Here is an 18358-nt window from a genome sequence, read left to right on the forward strand (position 1 = left end):
TGATAGGTTGTGTTGATAGGTGTCTTCAACAATGCCTTAATATTTCCAAAATCTGAACAGAGTAACTTTAATGCCTCCTTCTTTACTGTGATTTTTATTGTAACTTATTTTAATATAATATAACATAGCTAATGGTATTATGAATAGTTCGGTCTCCTACTAGGCTAAAAGATTAGGTGATCTTCCTCCTTGCCCATTGCTGCACTAGTATTTAGCAATTTTCCCTGGATGGGGCTGCAAAATCACTCCTGATCAGCTGGAGGTCTGTGGGTTATTATTGGAATGATGGCAATTATACAAAAAAGGATGGCACAAACTTTTGACTTGGGTTGGGGGGGCATAAAGGTGGGTGTAAGGAATTATTATTGGAATGATGACAATTATACAAAAAAGGATGGCACACACTTTTGACTTGGGTTGGGGGCTTAAGGGTGGGTGTAAGGAATTATTGGAATGATGACAATTATACAAAAGATGGCGCAAACTTGACTTGGGTTGGGGGGCTTAAGGGTGGGTGTAAGGAATTATTGGAATGATGACAATTATACAAAAAGATGGCACAAACTTTTGATTTGGGTTGGGGGGCCATAAGGATGGGTGAGGTCAGCAGCTCAGATATTTCTTATTTTCGACAAGGGACTTCAAAAAAATAACACTGAAAAGTGACAATTTCTGAACAAAATTCCAGTGGCCCAGTCTCGGTGCAGAGGAGAACATGTGGATCATCCAGCCTTGTAATAGTTAATTCACTGAAAACCTAGAGTGGAAGAAGCCTTGTAAAATATAAGCAATAATAGGTGCACCTAGGTTTTCTGAAATAGAATAAGACAAGAAGTATCTTAAACAGCTTTATTCATTTATTTGTTAGATTTATAGACTGAATTACTTCCATAAGGTCACACTGACTTATACAGGGATTTTATTTCATTTTACCCCCACAAACCTGTGAGGGAATTATTTATGACAGTATGACTGGCTGAAAGTTGCCCAGTGAATTTCTATGATTAAAAGTGGCCTGGGTTTCTTTGGCCCTACTCCAATATCTTTTGAAGTGGGAACACAGTTTATTGAGAAATAATATTTATGAGGTATTTCATATTAAAGATACTAACTAGAACTGTGTATGCATTTCTGCCACATCTTTTTTCGGTATCATATGGCATCTATTTCACCTGCTCTGAAGCACATTTTCAATTTGAGTCTGAGGTAATTAATTGCCCTAATAACTACAGATAGAGAAATACAAACATCCTAGTCTGAAGTTTCTTTGGAGTAATGGTTCTCAGTATGTAGAATAAACTGGGTTCGTTGGGTGTTTTTTCATCTTCTGTTTTTAGTTCTGTCAGACTTTTTTTGTTTAGATCTGCAAAAGCAAAATGAAGCCATTATTTGATGAATTTCGCTTGATTCTTTAGTTTTCAATAGAGAATGCTTGGTTTCTGAATTTTGTTTCTTGTTAGTTGTCAGTCACACACTGTATTTGTAAATGTGGATGATATTGCTACTCCTTTTAGAATCTGATAATAAATTGCTGATAATAGTTTTGTAGTAAATGATAATTTCTGGAATTGAAAGGAACTTTAAAAACAGAGGAAAAATATTCTATCCATATACAATGTTAGAAAGAGTTTACCTGAAACTGAACTAAATAAAATTACTGCTGGCAGTTCAGGATTATATAACAACACTAATAAACAGTGAATCTAACCCTTGGATAGTGATCAGGTCAACTGAGATCCAAAATAACTGGAAAGCCCTTGTCAACATCAGACCCAAACTGTTACTAGACTGCAATTATTGTAATGCCCTGCCATAATGTTTACAGCTTGAGATAATAGGGGTTGAATCCAATGTCAGGAAGTCTAAAGTTGGGAGTGACTGTGTCAGGTGATCCAATTCAGATAATCCAGTTCAGTGAAAGACTAGTTTATATTCCTGATATTTTATAGTTCTGTCAGTGTTCCTGTATAAATAACTTTCAGCGATAATAAGACATTCTTGCAATCTATGGATCTCTAATTTTAAAGACTGGTTAATGTTTAAAGACTTGCTTAGTAACCCTTAGTGAGCTGTCCATGTTTCAGTAGACAAACATGGATGTATCTCAATGCTGATGTATGATGTATCTGTAGTAGTGAAGCAGAACTCCAGTATTTTCTGTATCTAATGCTCTTAAATGTTTATTGTAATTCTGAATTACTTTCATCACAGCCAAAGCGTTGTTTAATATAATTTTATATTTATCTTTGTATACAATATGATCTTCGGGTGAGGGGAATAATGAAAAATAGAATCAAATATATTATTATTGTCGGAGCACTTGTATGTAGTAGCTGATTTTGATTGCTAAAAGTAGAGTGGTGGATATAGGCTACACAAAAATGGATGGACACGTAAGGTTTAGAAATGGACAATAATTAAGCATTTGAAACTTCATGATTTGTATTAAGTATGAATTGAAAATAAATTTTAACTGTTTTTGCTTTCAGATAAGATGATTTAAATGACTTTTCTGGTATGTCTGTGAATACATTTTATGTTAGAGAAATGAATAGAATAGAATAATAGAATAGAACAGAACAGAACAACCTTGGAGGTCTTCTAGTCCAGCCCCCCTGCTCAAGCAGGAGAACCTATACCATTTCAGACAAGTGACTGTCTAGTCTCTTCTTAAAAATCTCCAGTGATGGAGCGCCCACGATTTCTGAAGGCAAGCTGTTTCACTGGTTGATTGTCCTCACTGTCAGGAAGTTTCTCCTTAATTCCAGATTGCTTCTCTCTTTGATGTGTCCTCACAGCTAGATTTTCACAATAATGTATAACTTTCCTTGATATCTAGGAATTTTAAAAAAATATCATGCTATAGTGGTACTTTAAAACATTGAAGTTAGAGTATGAAATTTAGTTAACAATCTGTAATCCTGGTAATTAACTTTGCCACTAAAAGTTAAAAGAATTGATTGATATATCAAGAGACTTTGAGTAAACAAATAACCCAAAAGTGACACAAAAATGGTGTTTACTTAATTTATTACATAAACAAAGTAATCCTACATGCGGCATGCCAGTGTGAAAAAGTGCTTCCCTCCATGAATCAATTGATTCAATTAAAAAGTTAAGGCCAGTTGTATGAATTCTTCTGTTAACAAAGCAGATTTGCACCAGTTCTGCCTTATTATTATTTAGCACATGATGACAACATGACAGAAGAGAAGTAAACATATAGACACAGTTTATGTAATTGTAAGTAAAATTTCTATGGGAGTATCACAGTGGCCTCATAACTGGATGTCCAATTCAGCTCTCCAGGTGATCACCTCTGGCATTGCTTCATGCAGTTCTGCCTTATGTGAATCTCAGAAATCTCTCTTCATCACTGAAGATCTCATCACACAGATAGTAAAGGAATATTATGGCACCTCAAAATAAATTTCTGAAGGTCTCCATAGAAAAAGTCATTAATACCTATCAGTTGACAAAAGTTCTGGAAGCAGAAAGGTATGATCCTGAAGAATAATAGTGATTCTTCCAAGAACTGCTGCCTTATCGAAACTGCTCCAAGAGCACAACATAGAATCATCCCCACAGTTCCTCAGAATAATATCTGGGGACCTTCAGGGTGTGGCCTATAATAATAACAACAACAACAATAATAATAAAGTTGGAAGGGACCTTGGAGGTTATCTACTCCAACCCCCCTGCTCAGGCAGGAAACCCTATACCATTTCAGACAAATGGCTGTCCAGTCTCTTCTTAAAAACTTCCAGTGTTGGCGCATTCACCACTCCTGGAGGCAGGTTGTTCCACTGGTTAATTGTTCTAACTGTCAGGAAGTTTCTCCTTAGTTCTAGATTGCTTCTCTCCCTGGTTAGTTTCCATCCGTTGCTTCTTGTCCTGCCTTCAGGCGCTTTGGAGAATAGCTTGACTCCCTCTTCTTTGTGGCAGCCCCTGAGATATTGGAAGACTGCTATCATGTCCCCCCTCATCCTTCTCTTCATCAAACTAGGCATACCCAATTCCAGCAACTGTTCTTTATATGTTTTAGCCTCCAGTCCCCTGATCATCTTTGTTGTTCTTCTCTGTGCTTTCTAGAGTCTCAGCATCTTTTTTACATTGTGGTGACCAAAACTGGATGCAGTATTCCAAGTGTGGCCTTACCAAGGCATTGTAAAGTGGTAATAACACTTCACGGGATCTTGATTTTATCCCTCTATTAATTCAGCCTAGCACTGTGTTGGCTTTTTTGGCACTGCTGGCTCATATTTAAGTGATTGTCCACTAGGACTCCAAGATCCCTCTCACTATTGAGCAAGGTACCACCTATACTATACCTGTGCATTTGGTTTTTCTTGCCTATATGTAGAACTTTGCTTTTTTCACCACTGAATTTGAATAGTTGAATAGTTGAATCAGTGTTCATGGTAACATAATAAAAAAAACATGGAATAAAAATGGGTTTATGAGATTAGCAAAGTAAAAGCCATTTCTCAGTAAGAACATTGATGCTCTTCTCATTTTTCCTAGCAAAAATATCTGCCTGATCCTGTAGATTTCTAGAGGGCTGTTTTAAGATGATTAAAAATGGGGAACTTTTCAGGCTATATGTGTATTGTTATCCCTGTCAGAAACTAATACTTAATTCCATAGCTATTTTCTGGATGGCTTTCTATCATTGAAGAAAGCATGCATTCTGTCTTGTTATCAGAAAATATTAAGGGATTAACAGGTCATTTGTCCACCTGCTGAAACTGAAGTGGAACTTGCAACATGATAGTTATTTCAAACCTATAAATCTATAAGAGAATGATTAAAGAGCAACATTTTGAACCAGCAATGTGAGTGATCACAAACTACAGGAAACATTTGATGGTAATTATTGTAGCTAAAGGTGAATGCATATACTGAATCTAAAGAGGAGAATACTTTTTCATGCTGGCATATCATTGTTCGATTCATACTTATGAAATATATGAAACAAAAACAAAACGTTAGTGTTATTTGTAGATCACTCGGTCTTCCTTTATATAGCAGTAAGACCATGATAAACCCAGGTAATATTTTGAAGAAAAGAGGTGCAAAAATTCAGAAAATCCAGAAGAGAATAAGTATTTTTTTTCATATCATAGTGAAGCGGTAGAAGATGTTGTTGATGAAGTTCTAAAAAATAGATTCTGTCTAGGAAGGATAGAAGAAAGACCATTAAAGGGACCTTACTGTGTAGGGAGCTGAAATATACAGAGCTTAATGGAACTGCTCATAAATACAATGAATAAATTGATCCTTCACGTGTTTGATTAAATTGTAGAGCAGATTTTTCACTTGTTTGATACATCTCATTTTCATCTTTCTGTCCCCTTCGTTGATTTTTCCCTACCTGAATTTCTTGAATTCCTTGTCCTGAAATTGATTTGAACATGAATTATTTTCATTTTGATGATTTGACTGTTTCTGTTGTGATTTATCGTGTTTTTTTCTTCCTTTTCCCAATCCAGTTATTGTGATCACTCTAAGCCCTGCTCCCGCTCCATCCCAACGTGCAGGTACCAGAACTTTTTATCATCGCAGCTTGGATTTCTTGCATCATTTATCTAATGCTTCTTTCAACTGCATAGAATTGCCATTTTTTCTGCTTCTGTTCCAAATGCGTGTCTGACCCTGCTTCTTTCCCACTGTAGTGTTTTCCTTTACTACCTTTTATCTAGCCCTAACTCATCCTGACTGGCTAGACAAAGTGATGCATCAAGCCATGCATGAAAACGTGTTTGATTGTCCACAGCTGCATTTAGTCGCTTAGCACCTTCCTTTACTGATTATGTCAAAGCAATTTATGAAAACGGGTAACATTTAAATTATGTGTATTTTGGACCATGTCTTACCAATCTGCTTTCCTAATCCATGCCAAATGCCTCTGATGGGAAACAGCAGAAATATAGATACAATGCATGTTAATATTTGGGGTAGAAAAAGCCACTACCCATAGGAAAACTAAGACTTTTCTAGTGTAAGTGCAGTTGTCTCAGAGGTAGAACCTAGTAGCAAACTGTCAGTGCTGTTGAGTTTGCTTAAGGGCAGAAAATCAAGATTGTATGTTTAATTAGCCACAACGCTAGCCAAGACTTAAAATTGGAACAGAGTACGCCAAACTCAGAACTTGGCAGAATGTAAATTGCTTTTAAGATTTCTAGGACAAGTTGAAGAAATCTAAACTGAACAGTAGGAGCATCTATAACAATATGTGAAGGAGTTATGTTTTTGGTATAGCTATTTGCAGTCCTTTTTTTCTTTAAAAAAAAAAAAAAAAGGGTGCCGGAACTCACACACGTCATACAACCCGCCTTGCCTACCCTACAAGCTTCCATCCAAAAAAGGTGCCAGAACTCCGTTCTGGGCGTTCTATGAGAAAAAAAGCCCTGGCTATTTGCATTACCTTTGAAGGACTGTCTTCCTCATAACCTGTGGCAGCAACTACAAATAGTTGCCCAGATTGATTCCTGTCCAAATATTCATTGATCCCAAACATTTCTGTGAGAAACCCAAGTATTTTGAGACCACTCTTTGAACCTGCCTTCCCCGGTCTATTGCTGAATTCTGACTGAATTCAGGTGTCAGACTAAGAATTCTGGGATTTGCAATCTAATACATCTGGATAAAGATGGAAGTTGTGATGGGACATGTTAAGCAGAACTGATACTCAATAAAAAAACACCTTTAGAAATTAGACATGTAATGCTACCTTGTACAAACTATATTTCAGGATTTCAAAAGATGAAATTGAAACTATTTTATTGGCAAAGAACTTTTTTAATAGAGTTAATGAAATTGAAGGTTTCATGCCATACTTGCATAACTACAGGAGAAATTAGTAGTTGTTCTGAAGCAGAAATTAAAATCCAGTTTTTTATCCATAGGTTTTCTGTGGTTTTGTATGGTGGTAGAATGTATTACACAAAGAACTGCCCTTATTTGTTTTGCTTTCAGATTGACATTGTACTTTTAATAATATTACAGTGGTGGTAACTTTTATTGAAAGATCTGAGTTTACTTTTTCCTGCATGCCCTCATGTCTAAAGGGCATACTTTGGGGTGGGGGCGACTACATTGTAAACGTTCAGCTATTCATCTTGGATTCAACTTGTCTTGCCAAATATTCTCTTTGGTATATGTAAAAGAACCTCTTCATTTTCTGCCTTTAGCTACTGTAACTGTGGATTGTGAATTAATTACTGTGTTTTTTTCCTACCTGAGGGATAGCAGTCTTGCAGTGTTGAAAATGCCGAAAGACCAGCATGCTTTGTCTTGGGAAAGCTTGCTTACTAATGCTTTGAAGTCCCTCGGGATGTGAATGTGTTTAAATAGATTATCATCCAGCCCTTCTCAGTCTTGGCTTTCGCTAGCTCTTACCTATGCTTTTTTTGCTTTGCCAGCTGTTCTTTGCAGATATAATCCAGCAAAATTTATTATCTTTTTATTATGAAATAGATACTATATTAACTATTTTTCTGTAGGAGTATATTTCTTAAAAGGTATTAATATGGAAAAAAGGGGGAAAAGAAAGATAATATTTCTTAAATATAGTGCAAAGTTAGCCTTACATATTGATGTCATGATGTACAATTAAATTTGTAACATTTAAATAATATTACTTAATAGTAGAAAAATGGGATATTAAGCATATAAATTAGTTTGCATAGTTCAAATTTCTTAGTTCGGATTAGTTTACAAACCCGGATTCTTAGTTGTAAAATTCTTGAGCAAATGTAGAAAGAGGTTCTAGAGTTCTCTACACCATTGAAAGAGAATAAGTAGCCTTCAAACTTCATAATTTGAACTTCGCTTCATTACAAAAAAAGTCATACTCATTTCTTTTATCATCCTTTTTTATTTCCAAGCCATTGATATATATGTGAGCACTTTGTGAAATGCATCTTTTAATCCATCTCCAACAATTAGTTGAATCCATCAAATTCTTCCTAAGTATGCAAGTTCACTCTCCATAAAATATGGTTTTGTTGAATTGTGTTTTTAAATCTATAGAAATGTGATATGAATGTATGATCATGAACCAAACACTTTTGACACTTTATCTCTCTCTATGCGTATATGAGTTTACACGTGCACTTGATTGGCTAAGAGACATTGTAATTATCTAAAATAGATAGATATACTCAGGCAGTTAAGTTCTGCCTAAGCCTAATTGTTCTAGTTGAGCAGCTTGTAGCAAGGTAGGTTCTTATAACTTAAAGCTTCATCCCAGGTCAGTATAGAACCCAAATTCCTTGTTTGTTTCAGGTTTTGAACTCATTTTATTTTAATCATTTATTATTTTATTTATGGAAACACTTTATTTCCATTTTTCCCTAAATGTGAATGGGTGAATTCAATTTAAAAAAAAAACTGTTGTGATTGCAGAAAAATGTTGAAAATGCAATATGCTGTTTGATACCCCCAAAATAAAAGCAAAGCGTGTATGTCAGTGAATTAGTTTCCAAGCAGATTGGTAGAGAAGGAAATCTTGCTGATACCACTAGGTGGAACTAGCAGAATCACATTCATTTTATCTCAACCTGGATTATCATATATAGGAAATCATACTTAAAATAGCATAGTTCTAAAAATTAGCCTTTCTTAATAGAGGGTTGAATGAAGCAAACGGTGTATTTCTTATTTATAAAGGTATTAGCTCTTTGAGACTTGATTGGATTACTTCTGCTTTGGATAAATAAATCTTAATGAAACGGGTACAAGAGAACATTTTTTTGGCCCCTTTTATTATACCGTTCTGTCCCTCCTTGTATAGAAATTCATTTGGGGCAAATTGGGCCAATTATGAAAGTTAAACAGATTACACCTAGTTAGCACTTGGATGGAAGATCATTGGGAAATGGCAGTAGGCTAGACTGGAAAGTTGAAAGGATCTGACCACTGCACTTTATTGCCAAGAAAATTATATTGTGAGAAATCTATAGTATTACCAAGAGCTGAGCTTGATTCAAAGGAAGTTTTAAGTTATTTATGCAGAATATTGTTGCTTGAATCCCAAAGGAATCAACGTGTACAGTGATGAATAGCAGTTTTTTGTGGATTAAAAAAAAATGCGTGTTTTCTCTATTTCTGATAAATTTATCAGTTGATGTTAGAAAACTTTTCTCAGTAGTCATTCTTTTAAATACCGGTTCTTAAAATTGACAGTCCAAAATAAGATCTTGGGTCCCAGCTGTTCTGGTGGTGCTGCCAATGCTGCGTGTTGGTAACGAAATATAGATAGTTCTTAACTTATGACAACTGGGATCGGTAAATTCATTGTTAAACAGTGTGGTTGTTAAGTGACTGCATCCAATTGTACGATCTTTTTTGCCATGCTTGTTAAGCAAATCACCATGCTTGCTAAGTGAGAGACCACTTACAATTGCTTAACAGTTTGTGACTTTCTCTGCTGGCTTCTCCATTGACTTTGCTTGTTGGAAGCCAGTGATCACCTGATTCTGGGCCATTGCAACTGTTGTAAATGAATGCCACCTGGATTAGGATCAAGTGACCACAGAGATGCTGTGGTGATCGCAAATGTGAGGACTGATTGTAAGTCAGTGCCGTTGTAACTTCAAACAGTCACTAAGTGAACAGTTATAAGTTAAGGATCACCTGTATGGATTTTAGTTCTGTGCAGACAACCATAACATTCTGACCTAGAGTTCTTATTCTTTGAACTACAAAACAATACACGGTATTAAAAGATTAATATTCATACATCTTTTTTTATCTGTGACTACTTTAATTTATTATATCAAATAGCAGTTGCTGATTGTAAATTGCATTCCATACACGCATTCCCCACCAAAAATAGGAAAACCGAACTGTTTGAATTTGTGGTATTAGTGTAAAGTAAGGAAAGCTACTTTTGCTTAGCAAAATTGCTTTTTAGAAATCTAAACAGATATAAATAAGAGACTGTTTTGTTAGAACTCTGTCTCTAATGTTCTTCAGAAAGATCATACATATAGTCCTCGACTTATGACCACAGTTGGGACAGAACCTCTGTTACTAAATGATGTGAGTTGTGCTGATTTTAGAAGATTTTTGTCATGGTTGTTAAGTGAATGTGGTTGTGAAGCAAATCCTGCTTCTCCTATTGGCTTTGCTTGTTGGAAATCCCCAGGGAAGGTAAAAAATGACAATCATGTGACCCCCCCCCCCTATGACATTGCAGTTGTCTTAAGTATTTACTAGTTGGCAAGCACCCAAACTTTGATCATGTAGATTATGGGGATGCTGTGATGGTCATAAGTGCAAGGACCGGTCATAAGTGACTTATTTCAATGCTTTTGTAAATTTGAACAGTTGTTAAATGAATGTTTGTAAGTCAAGGACTACCTGTATACCTTTTTTGTTACCTGCAATAAGTAATTTGTTCCCATCTTTTAGGACACGGGTGTCAAACTCGCCACGTCACGTGTCACGACATATCGCAACTCTTTGCATTGCCGGCAATGGGGTGGGCGTGGCTTCAGTATGATGAAACTGGCCCACGGGCCAGCAGTTTGACACCCCTGTTTTAGGAGAACAGACAGAATTTGCATTTAGGGAAGTAATAGACAGCAGGAAAAGCATTTTACGGATTTGGGGATAGAGGTGAAGAAACAAGATGTAGTAGATGTGCAAACATTTATAAACTATTTTTTTTTATTATTTTTATTATTATTATTATTATTATTATTATTATTATTATTATTATTATTATTATTATTATTATTATTATTATTATTATTACTCTTACAGTTGCATTATCATTCAAATATGGGGCCACTTTTCATACTGCACCTTTATTCAGATGCTGCTTGATTTTTGTCTGCTTAGAGAGACATTTAGATCATGATACTGAATAGTTCTATAACTTTAAATAATCTATAAGAGTCATAAGCTGCTTCCAAAATTATCTTTGAAAAACGTTGTGCTAGATATTAACATATACTACAACATTTATATAATTCATACAAAAAAATTGCAAAATAGTTCAACATTGTTCTAAGATACTGGATGCTTACCCTTTCCATTTCTGTTTTTTTGTATTGTGATTTCTTAGAGTTTTTCATTTTTTATCAAGATTTTCAATAATAAAATGGCATTAGAATGGCCACCTGAAAACATAACTTGGGTCACAAGAGCAAATTCAGTGCAATCATGTGATGCAGATAAATTTGCTTGAGAAATTCCATATTCTCCAGCATGATGAGTGGAGAATCCACCAATGGGTTTTGCTTGTCTTCTGCCCGTAGACTAAGTCAGCCAATTTTGCTCCGCCTCTCCTCTTGAGATCTCCCCTTCTCAATCTCGACTTAGTCTTAGTCCTATCAGATAGATTTTCGTTGGCTCCTGAATCGAATATTGGATCAGGTCGTATTTTTCTTTACTTTAATTCGGGGGGGGGGAGTTGCAAGAAAACGAATGGCTGTTTGTTTTTTGTTGTCTTTGCCGGCCGATCGCAGCACAGCCACGAGGCTTGCTAGAGTCCAACAGATCACCGGACAGAACAAAGAGCCGGGTGCCATTTTCTGGTCACCAAGTGTGCCCCAGGGTGAAGGGAAAGGTTTCCTTCCTCCCTTCCCAAATCACCTCCCCCCCAGAGATTGTCTAGCTACCTTTTGGAGGAGTAGCAGAAAAAAAAATTTCCTTTGGGATTTCCCAAGCCAGCTCATCCGCGGGTGATATTAGACCTCCCGCGGCTTCTACAAAAACCTATGAGCCGCGGAGGGCTAATAGGGCTTCCGCGGTCTTCCCCCTGAAGCCAGCTGAGTCGCGGAGAGCTATTGGACTCCCGCGGCTCCCTTCCAAAGATCAGCTGGTCCGCGGAGAGTTATGGTCTCCCGCGGCTTCCCTGCAGCTCCGCCGACCAGCAGAGAGCTAAATTCTCCAAGCATGCCTTATTTTGGAACCTAGTAGGCGAAGGCAAATGAAGGCAAACGGAGCTCGATAGCCTCCAGGGAGCCCAGCTAAGCTGCAGAGATCGGACAGAGTTTTTTTCTGGTCACCATCTTACCTCCACGTGGTCCTGAAGCGGGGAGGGGAGGATTCCATTCAAACCTCACTCTTTTCAGGGCAATCGGAATCAAGCTTTCTTCCACTTTCCTAGCCACGCCTATTTAAAAAAAAGAAAAAAGAAAAAAGAAATTAAACTACCGGTAATACCTGTTAAAGGGGAGACAGCCTTGAGGAGCCTGTCACAATTTACACAATTGTCCCCTGAGCCAGAACTACACCGGGTCTCTGAATTGAGATTCTCTCAGTCTTGAACTGAGATATATTCCCTTGGACAAATGGCAGACACAAACGCAGTCCAGACAGCGCAGGAAACTTCCATCAGCCCTCCTGCTCATAAGGGACAGAGATCATCCAAATAGGAGGTGGCTGGCAGGATCAAGGCCAAAGCAATATCTGGCAAAAGGCCTTCTAAAACAGCAGATAGGGAAGCCAAACATCGGTACCAGGCTCTGGAGAAACAATTTTCCAGAGCTGAAAGGAGGCAAAACTCCGCAGAGGATGTTTTAGAAACACCTATTTACAAGGAGGAAGAAATATTTGGCCCAAGGAAGCCTAGTCAGGAACCTCTGGAAACAGAGGCCGACACGGAGCAGGGGAACGGATCTCCCCTAAGTGAGGGGCTGGAGGTCTGGGTTCAGAATTAGGCACCCGTCCTTCAGACAATCATGGAGCATTGTCATCAGAACATCTACAATCCCTGATATCTCAGGCTGTCGCTCAGGCCATGGCTTCCTCAAGACACCATTGCTCCAGAACAGGGTCTGTGGTTTCAAGGGGTGGCTCTCGCCTTTCCCAAAAGGAAGCCTCTGTGTATCAGGACTCAATTTCCCCCTCTCGGTCCTCCAGAAGCAGGAGGTCTCCTGCGGAGGACCATGAGCTGACGGATCAGGGGCTGTCAGAGATATATCCCCAGATCCTCCTCCATTCGTGGGCCTCTTTAATCCGTCTCTATTCACCCCTGCTTCACAAAGCCAGCAGCACCGCAAAGATCGAGAGACCTTTGATTCCTCAGAACGGACCTTCAACCAGTCAGGTCACAAACAACAAGGTGTTTTCACAGCCCACCTTCACACAACAATTTATCCCCTGCCCCCCTCTCTTCTTTGATTCTGTTCAGAATAACATGGGGGCACCGGGGTCGTTCCTCCCAATGGGGGGGACAGACAAGAAAATGTTCAACATAGATCCGGCACTATCGGAGATAATAGAGGTTCCGACAGTAGATGAACCCGTAGCTGCTCTTTTTTCTCCATCCTCGATAGCCGGGGATGCAGCGGAGGCCCTGAAATCAGAAGATAAGAAGATGGATCTCACCTTCTTCAGGGCACACCAGGCCTCGGCGTGGACAATCAAGGCAGCCATCTCTATATCCTTTTTCGTTAGGACTTCACTACTCTGGCTGCGCCAACTCCAGGCAAGTATCTCCCCGGAGGAAGAGAGAACCCACCAGAACTTAAGAAGGTTAGTGGTGGCAGCGGAGTTCATGTCAGATTCATCCTTGCATGCATCTAACTATTCCGCTAGGGCAATAGCGTACAACACCAGAGCACACAGATTGCTGTGGCTCAAACAGTGGAGAGCCGACATGAAGGCAAAGTGGCGGTTAGCGGCAGCACCCTATAAGGGCAGCCGACTTTTTGGTGAGGTTCTTGATCCTTATCTGATTGAAAACAAGGACAAACGCAAGATTATGGCCCACCTGACAAGGAGAACGGAGAGGAGAACCTCCTCATACCCCCACAGACCGTCCTTTTGATCTGATGCAGGCATAGAGCAAGGTTCTTTTTCTCGCCCCTATCAGCCCAAGTCAGACTGACAGGGTAAGAGAGCCGGCAACAGGGACAGATTCAGACAACAGTTCCAATCGAAGCGGCCCTTTCGAGGAGTGGGGGGCGCCCCTACCGTAAATCCAAGTGACGGGGAGGACTCCCCCATTGGTGGCAGGCTAGCTCTCTTCGCTCACAAATGGCAAGCCACCACCACGGACCTTTGGGTCCTAAACACCATCAGATTCAGCCTATCACTGGAATTCGTCTCAACACCACCGAACTGCTTCATCCCTTGCCCATCTCCAAGGTATCTGACCAAAAGGAACCTTATCAAGGAGGCCATCCAGCACCTCCTGGACATTCAGGCCATAGAATCGGTAGAAAGAGGTCAGTGGGGACAGGGATTCTATTCCATTTTATTCATAGTCCCAAAGAGTTCAGGGGGGTGGGGGTGGAGAGCAATTCTAGACTTAAAAAGACTAAACAACCACCTGGCATACAGAAAGTTCAAAATACAAACCCTCCAATCAATATTAACAAGCATCAGAAAGGGAGACCTCCTGACATCCATAGATCTGACGGAGGCTTACCTTCACATTCCCATACTTCCGGAACTCCGAAGGTTCCTCAGGTTCTACCACACGGGACATCATTTTCAATACAGGGCCCTGCCTTTTGGACTTTCTTCAGCCCCCAGGGTATTCACAAAGGTATTGGCAACACTCGCTGCACATCTGAGAACAATTCCTGTGCGCATCCAATGTTATCTGGATGACATTCTCATCCAATCCTCGTCAGCACAGTCAGATCTGGCACTGACTCTAACAACCCTTCAAGAACACGGTTTCTCAGTAAATTTTCAAAAGAGTCAGACCGCACCTTCGACCCGCCTTCTTCATCTGGGAGCGGTCATAGACACACTAAAATGCAAGGTCTATCTCTCTCGAGATCACCAACACAGCATTCGAAGCCTGGTCAGATTGATTCGAAGGAAATGAACCACAACACTATCCATACTCTCACAATTGCTAGGAAAGATGGTTTCATGCATTGCAATCGTGCTTTGGGCACGGCTACACTCCAGAGATCTGTAGTGGTTCCTACTCCCGTTCCAGAGAAGGGGAATAGGCTCCTCCGACCAAAGAGTAAGGGTTCTGCCAAAGGTTATAAGGTCGCTCCAGTGGTGGTCTTCCCCAGCGGTAAGGAAAGGACACATGTTCAAGGAAGCCGACTGAGTCATTCTGACCACGGATGCCAGCCTATTCGGTTGGGGAGCACACCTACAATCACAACTGGCACAGGGCCAATGATCAAAGGAGGACCTAAGACACAACATAAACTGGTTAGAACTCAGGGCCATACACCTAGCCCGTTGCCACTTTCACAACACAGTGGTGGATCAGCACGTCCTGATTCTCATGGACAATGTGGCAGCCAAGGCACATGTCAACCGTCAGGGAGGCACACAATCCAGCTCCCTCATGGCCGAAGCCCAAGCGCTGGGAACCTGGGCAGAGAGCAACCTAGCCTCCCTCAAGGCCAAGCACATCTCAGGAGAAGCAAATCAACAGGCGGACATCCTGAGCAGGGCGACGATAGACCACTCAGAGTGGAGCCTGCACCCTGCTCTCTTCAGGGAAGCATCAGAGAGATTCGGCCATCCAGTGCTGGACCTATTTGCCAGTCCCAAGAGTGCTCCGCTCCCGAGGTTCTTCTCCCGCTTTCCATCACCGGGGGCGGAGAGAGCACATGCGCTTCGGGGTCACTGGCCAGAAGGACTGCTATGCCTTCCCACCACTTCCTCTGATACAAGCAACCATCAGAAAGATATTGCAGGAACAAGCAGAGGTAATTCTCATTGCACCACACTGGCCAAGACGGCTGTGGTTTGCCGACCTCGTAAGTCTCTCTACATCCCCACCGTGGAGGATTCCACATGACCAAATCTCCCTCAACCAGGGGGCCCTACTACATCCAGAGCCACAGTGGCTCCAATTAGCTGCCTGGCACTTGAGCGGAGCCTCGTAGAAAGAGACAACTTTTCACAAAGAGTCATTAAGACACTCCAGGCCTCTAGAAGGCCTACAACTAACAAGATCTATGATTCCACTTGGAAAAATTATTGCAGCTGGTGCACTAGACAGCAGCTAGACCCTTTTAGTATTTCGATCCCAGAAATCTTAGACTTCTTAGCAGAGGGTCTGGATAGGGGGTTAGCGCCCAACACAATTCGTAGACAGGTGGCTACCCTATCCACCATCCTTACATATGGCAACTCTGAACCACTACCCAGACACCCAGTGGTACGATCCTTCATTAAGGGCGCAACAAACAACAGTCCACCCGTGGTCCACAGATATCCCTCCTGGGATCTGCCTAAGGTCCTACAGGCCATTACCTTACCTCCATTTGAGCCTGTCCGGACCTGCAATTTACAATACCTGACCCTTAAGGTCGCCTTTCTAGTCGCTGTTACCTCTGCAAGGCACATCTCAGAGTTAGCAGTCCTATCAGTTAGGGAGGATCTTTGTACCTTCCACATGGACAGGGTAATACTACGTTTGGACCCCTCCGTTCCAAATGTCAATTCCCTATTTCACAGAGCACAGGAGGTGGTGCTACTAAACTTTTGCCCCGAGCCCTCCCATGAATTGGAGCACAAGTGGCACACCTTCGACGTTCGCAGGGTTTTAAAACACTACATCAAGCGAACGGCACCCTTCTGCAAATCGGAAGCCCTGTTCGTCTCCTTCCACTCTCACACAAGAGGTCGAAGGGTCACAGCTTCCACAATCGGAAGATGGATTAGAAGATGCATAGCAGAGGCATACAGGGGGCAGTCGTTAGTGGTCCCCAGGCAAATCACTGCACACTCCACTCGCAGCGCTTCCACCTCAGCAGTGTGGGCGACTCAGGCACCAATTGAGGAAATATGTAGGGCGGTGACGTGGGCGTCATCTTCCCCCTTTATAAGACACTACAAGTTAGATAGGTTCGCATCTGCGGAGGCCTCCTTTGGCAGGAGGGTACTCCAGTGCGTAGTATCAGAGATTGGGACACAGGCCCAGACTGCTCCCCACCCACAGGGACAGTGAGGCTTTGGTATGTCCCATTGGTGGATTCTCCACTTGTCATGCTGGAGAAAGGGGCGTTGGTCTTACCTGAACGCCTTTTGTCAGCATGACGATGGAGAATCCATGCCCACCCTTAAGGCCAGTTAGGTCCTGTGAGGGGAGAGGATTGAGCCAACACAAGGAAACGTAGCCAACAGTTTTCGCCTCAGTCGAGACTGGGAAGGGGAGGTCTCGAGGAGAGGCGGAGCAAAATTGGCTAACTTAGTCTACGGGCAGAAGGCAAGCAAAACCCATTGGTGGATTCTCCATCGTCATGCTGAGAAAAGGCGTTCAGGTAAGACCAACGCCCCTTACACACTTCAGAGTATATTTTTCATGGAATGGCCTGTCTTTGTCTTATTTTCTACTAGTAACCTATTTTCCCTGTAATACTTGGTGAATAATAAAATATTTCATCTTTGCAGAAACCAACAAGGAAACAGAAATAATGAATTTATATTGTCCTGATTTCCATAATTTCTTCATTTTTATCACTAAATTCATCGTTCAGTGTTCCCACAAAGGACACCAGATGGTCCTTATAAAATTATCCTATCATAGTGTCCTTGAAATGCAAATGTTGAGGGAAGTAACAGGTCTCAATATGCCGAACTTCCACAATTGGCTAGAGATGAGATTATAAATCGGTAACTTCAAATGAAATGAAGATTGAGGAATTATTTGCCTTCCTATAAATAGAATTGAAAATCCATAGATTTCTCACTCAGATTTATTTTTTTTAACTAGTCTCAACATTAATATTGATTTTTTCCCCTTTTGGTGCGTGCATGTCACGCAGGATAGCTTTAATGTGATCTTATCTGGTATTTCGGAAATATCTGTTTCCATGTGACTCAAAACATTTATATTTTGCTATTGTTTTTATATTAAGTTAACTTATTTAAAGTAGCTATGTCCCATTATACTAATAGATATCTCTTAATTTCTGATATTGAAATTTACTCTTTCAAATGGAGCAAATTATTTTTTCATATGTGTTTTTTTAAAAAACAAATCTATTCAGCACAGGGATGAGGAATTGCTGTTTGTTACCCCCCAGCAAATTGGGGCAAATTACATGAATAGAAAAAGAAATCTACACATACAGAATAGGCATGTTGAGACTTAGATTCTTTGTGGTGATCAATAATCAGTGGCCTTGGGTTTCTTTGACTTGTAATGCTGCAATCCTAAACACACTTACTTAAAGGTGTATCTTACTGAATTTATCAGGATTATCTTTGGATAGATATATAGAGAATTACATTTGCAAGAAGTCTAAGCCTACATGTTTTTTTATTTTACTACCTTCTTCTGTTCACTTTTGAGATCATTTTATTCTAACAATGTAATTATTTTTGTGACATATATGTTTTATTGAAAGAATGTCAGAAAAACTGGCTTTTAATCTGTCATCTGGGAATGGCATGGATTTAACTTTCC

The 18358-nt window shown here is 40.3% G+C and overlaps 1 protein-coding gene across 1 annotated transcript in view; it reads left to right on the top strand.

The window, feature by feature from the left end:
• The window catches only part of MAP2K7 (mitogen-activated protein kinase kinase 7), a 34627-nt gene that overhangs the window by 2359 nt on the left and 13910 nt on the right, over positions 1-18358 (top strand). Inside the window, exon 2 of the mRNA XM_015820116.1 lies at positions 5493-5540. Coding sequence (XP_015675602.1) covers positions 5493-5540 — 48 coding nt within the window. The remainder of the gene's footprint in view (positions 1-5492; positions 5541-18358) is intronic.

Source organism: Protobothrops mucrosquamatus, unplaced genomic scaffold, assembly GCF_001527695.2.
Source record: "Protobothrops mucrosquamatus isolate PMUCROS unplaced genomic scaffold, P.Mucros_1.0 scaffold1069, whole genome shotgun sequence".
Taxonomy (NCBI): Eukaryota; Metazoa; Chordata; class Lepidosauria; order Squamata; family Viperidae; genus Protobothrops; species Protobothrops mucrosquamatus.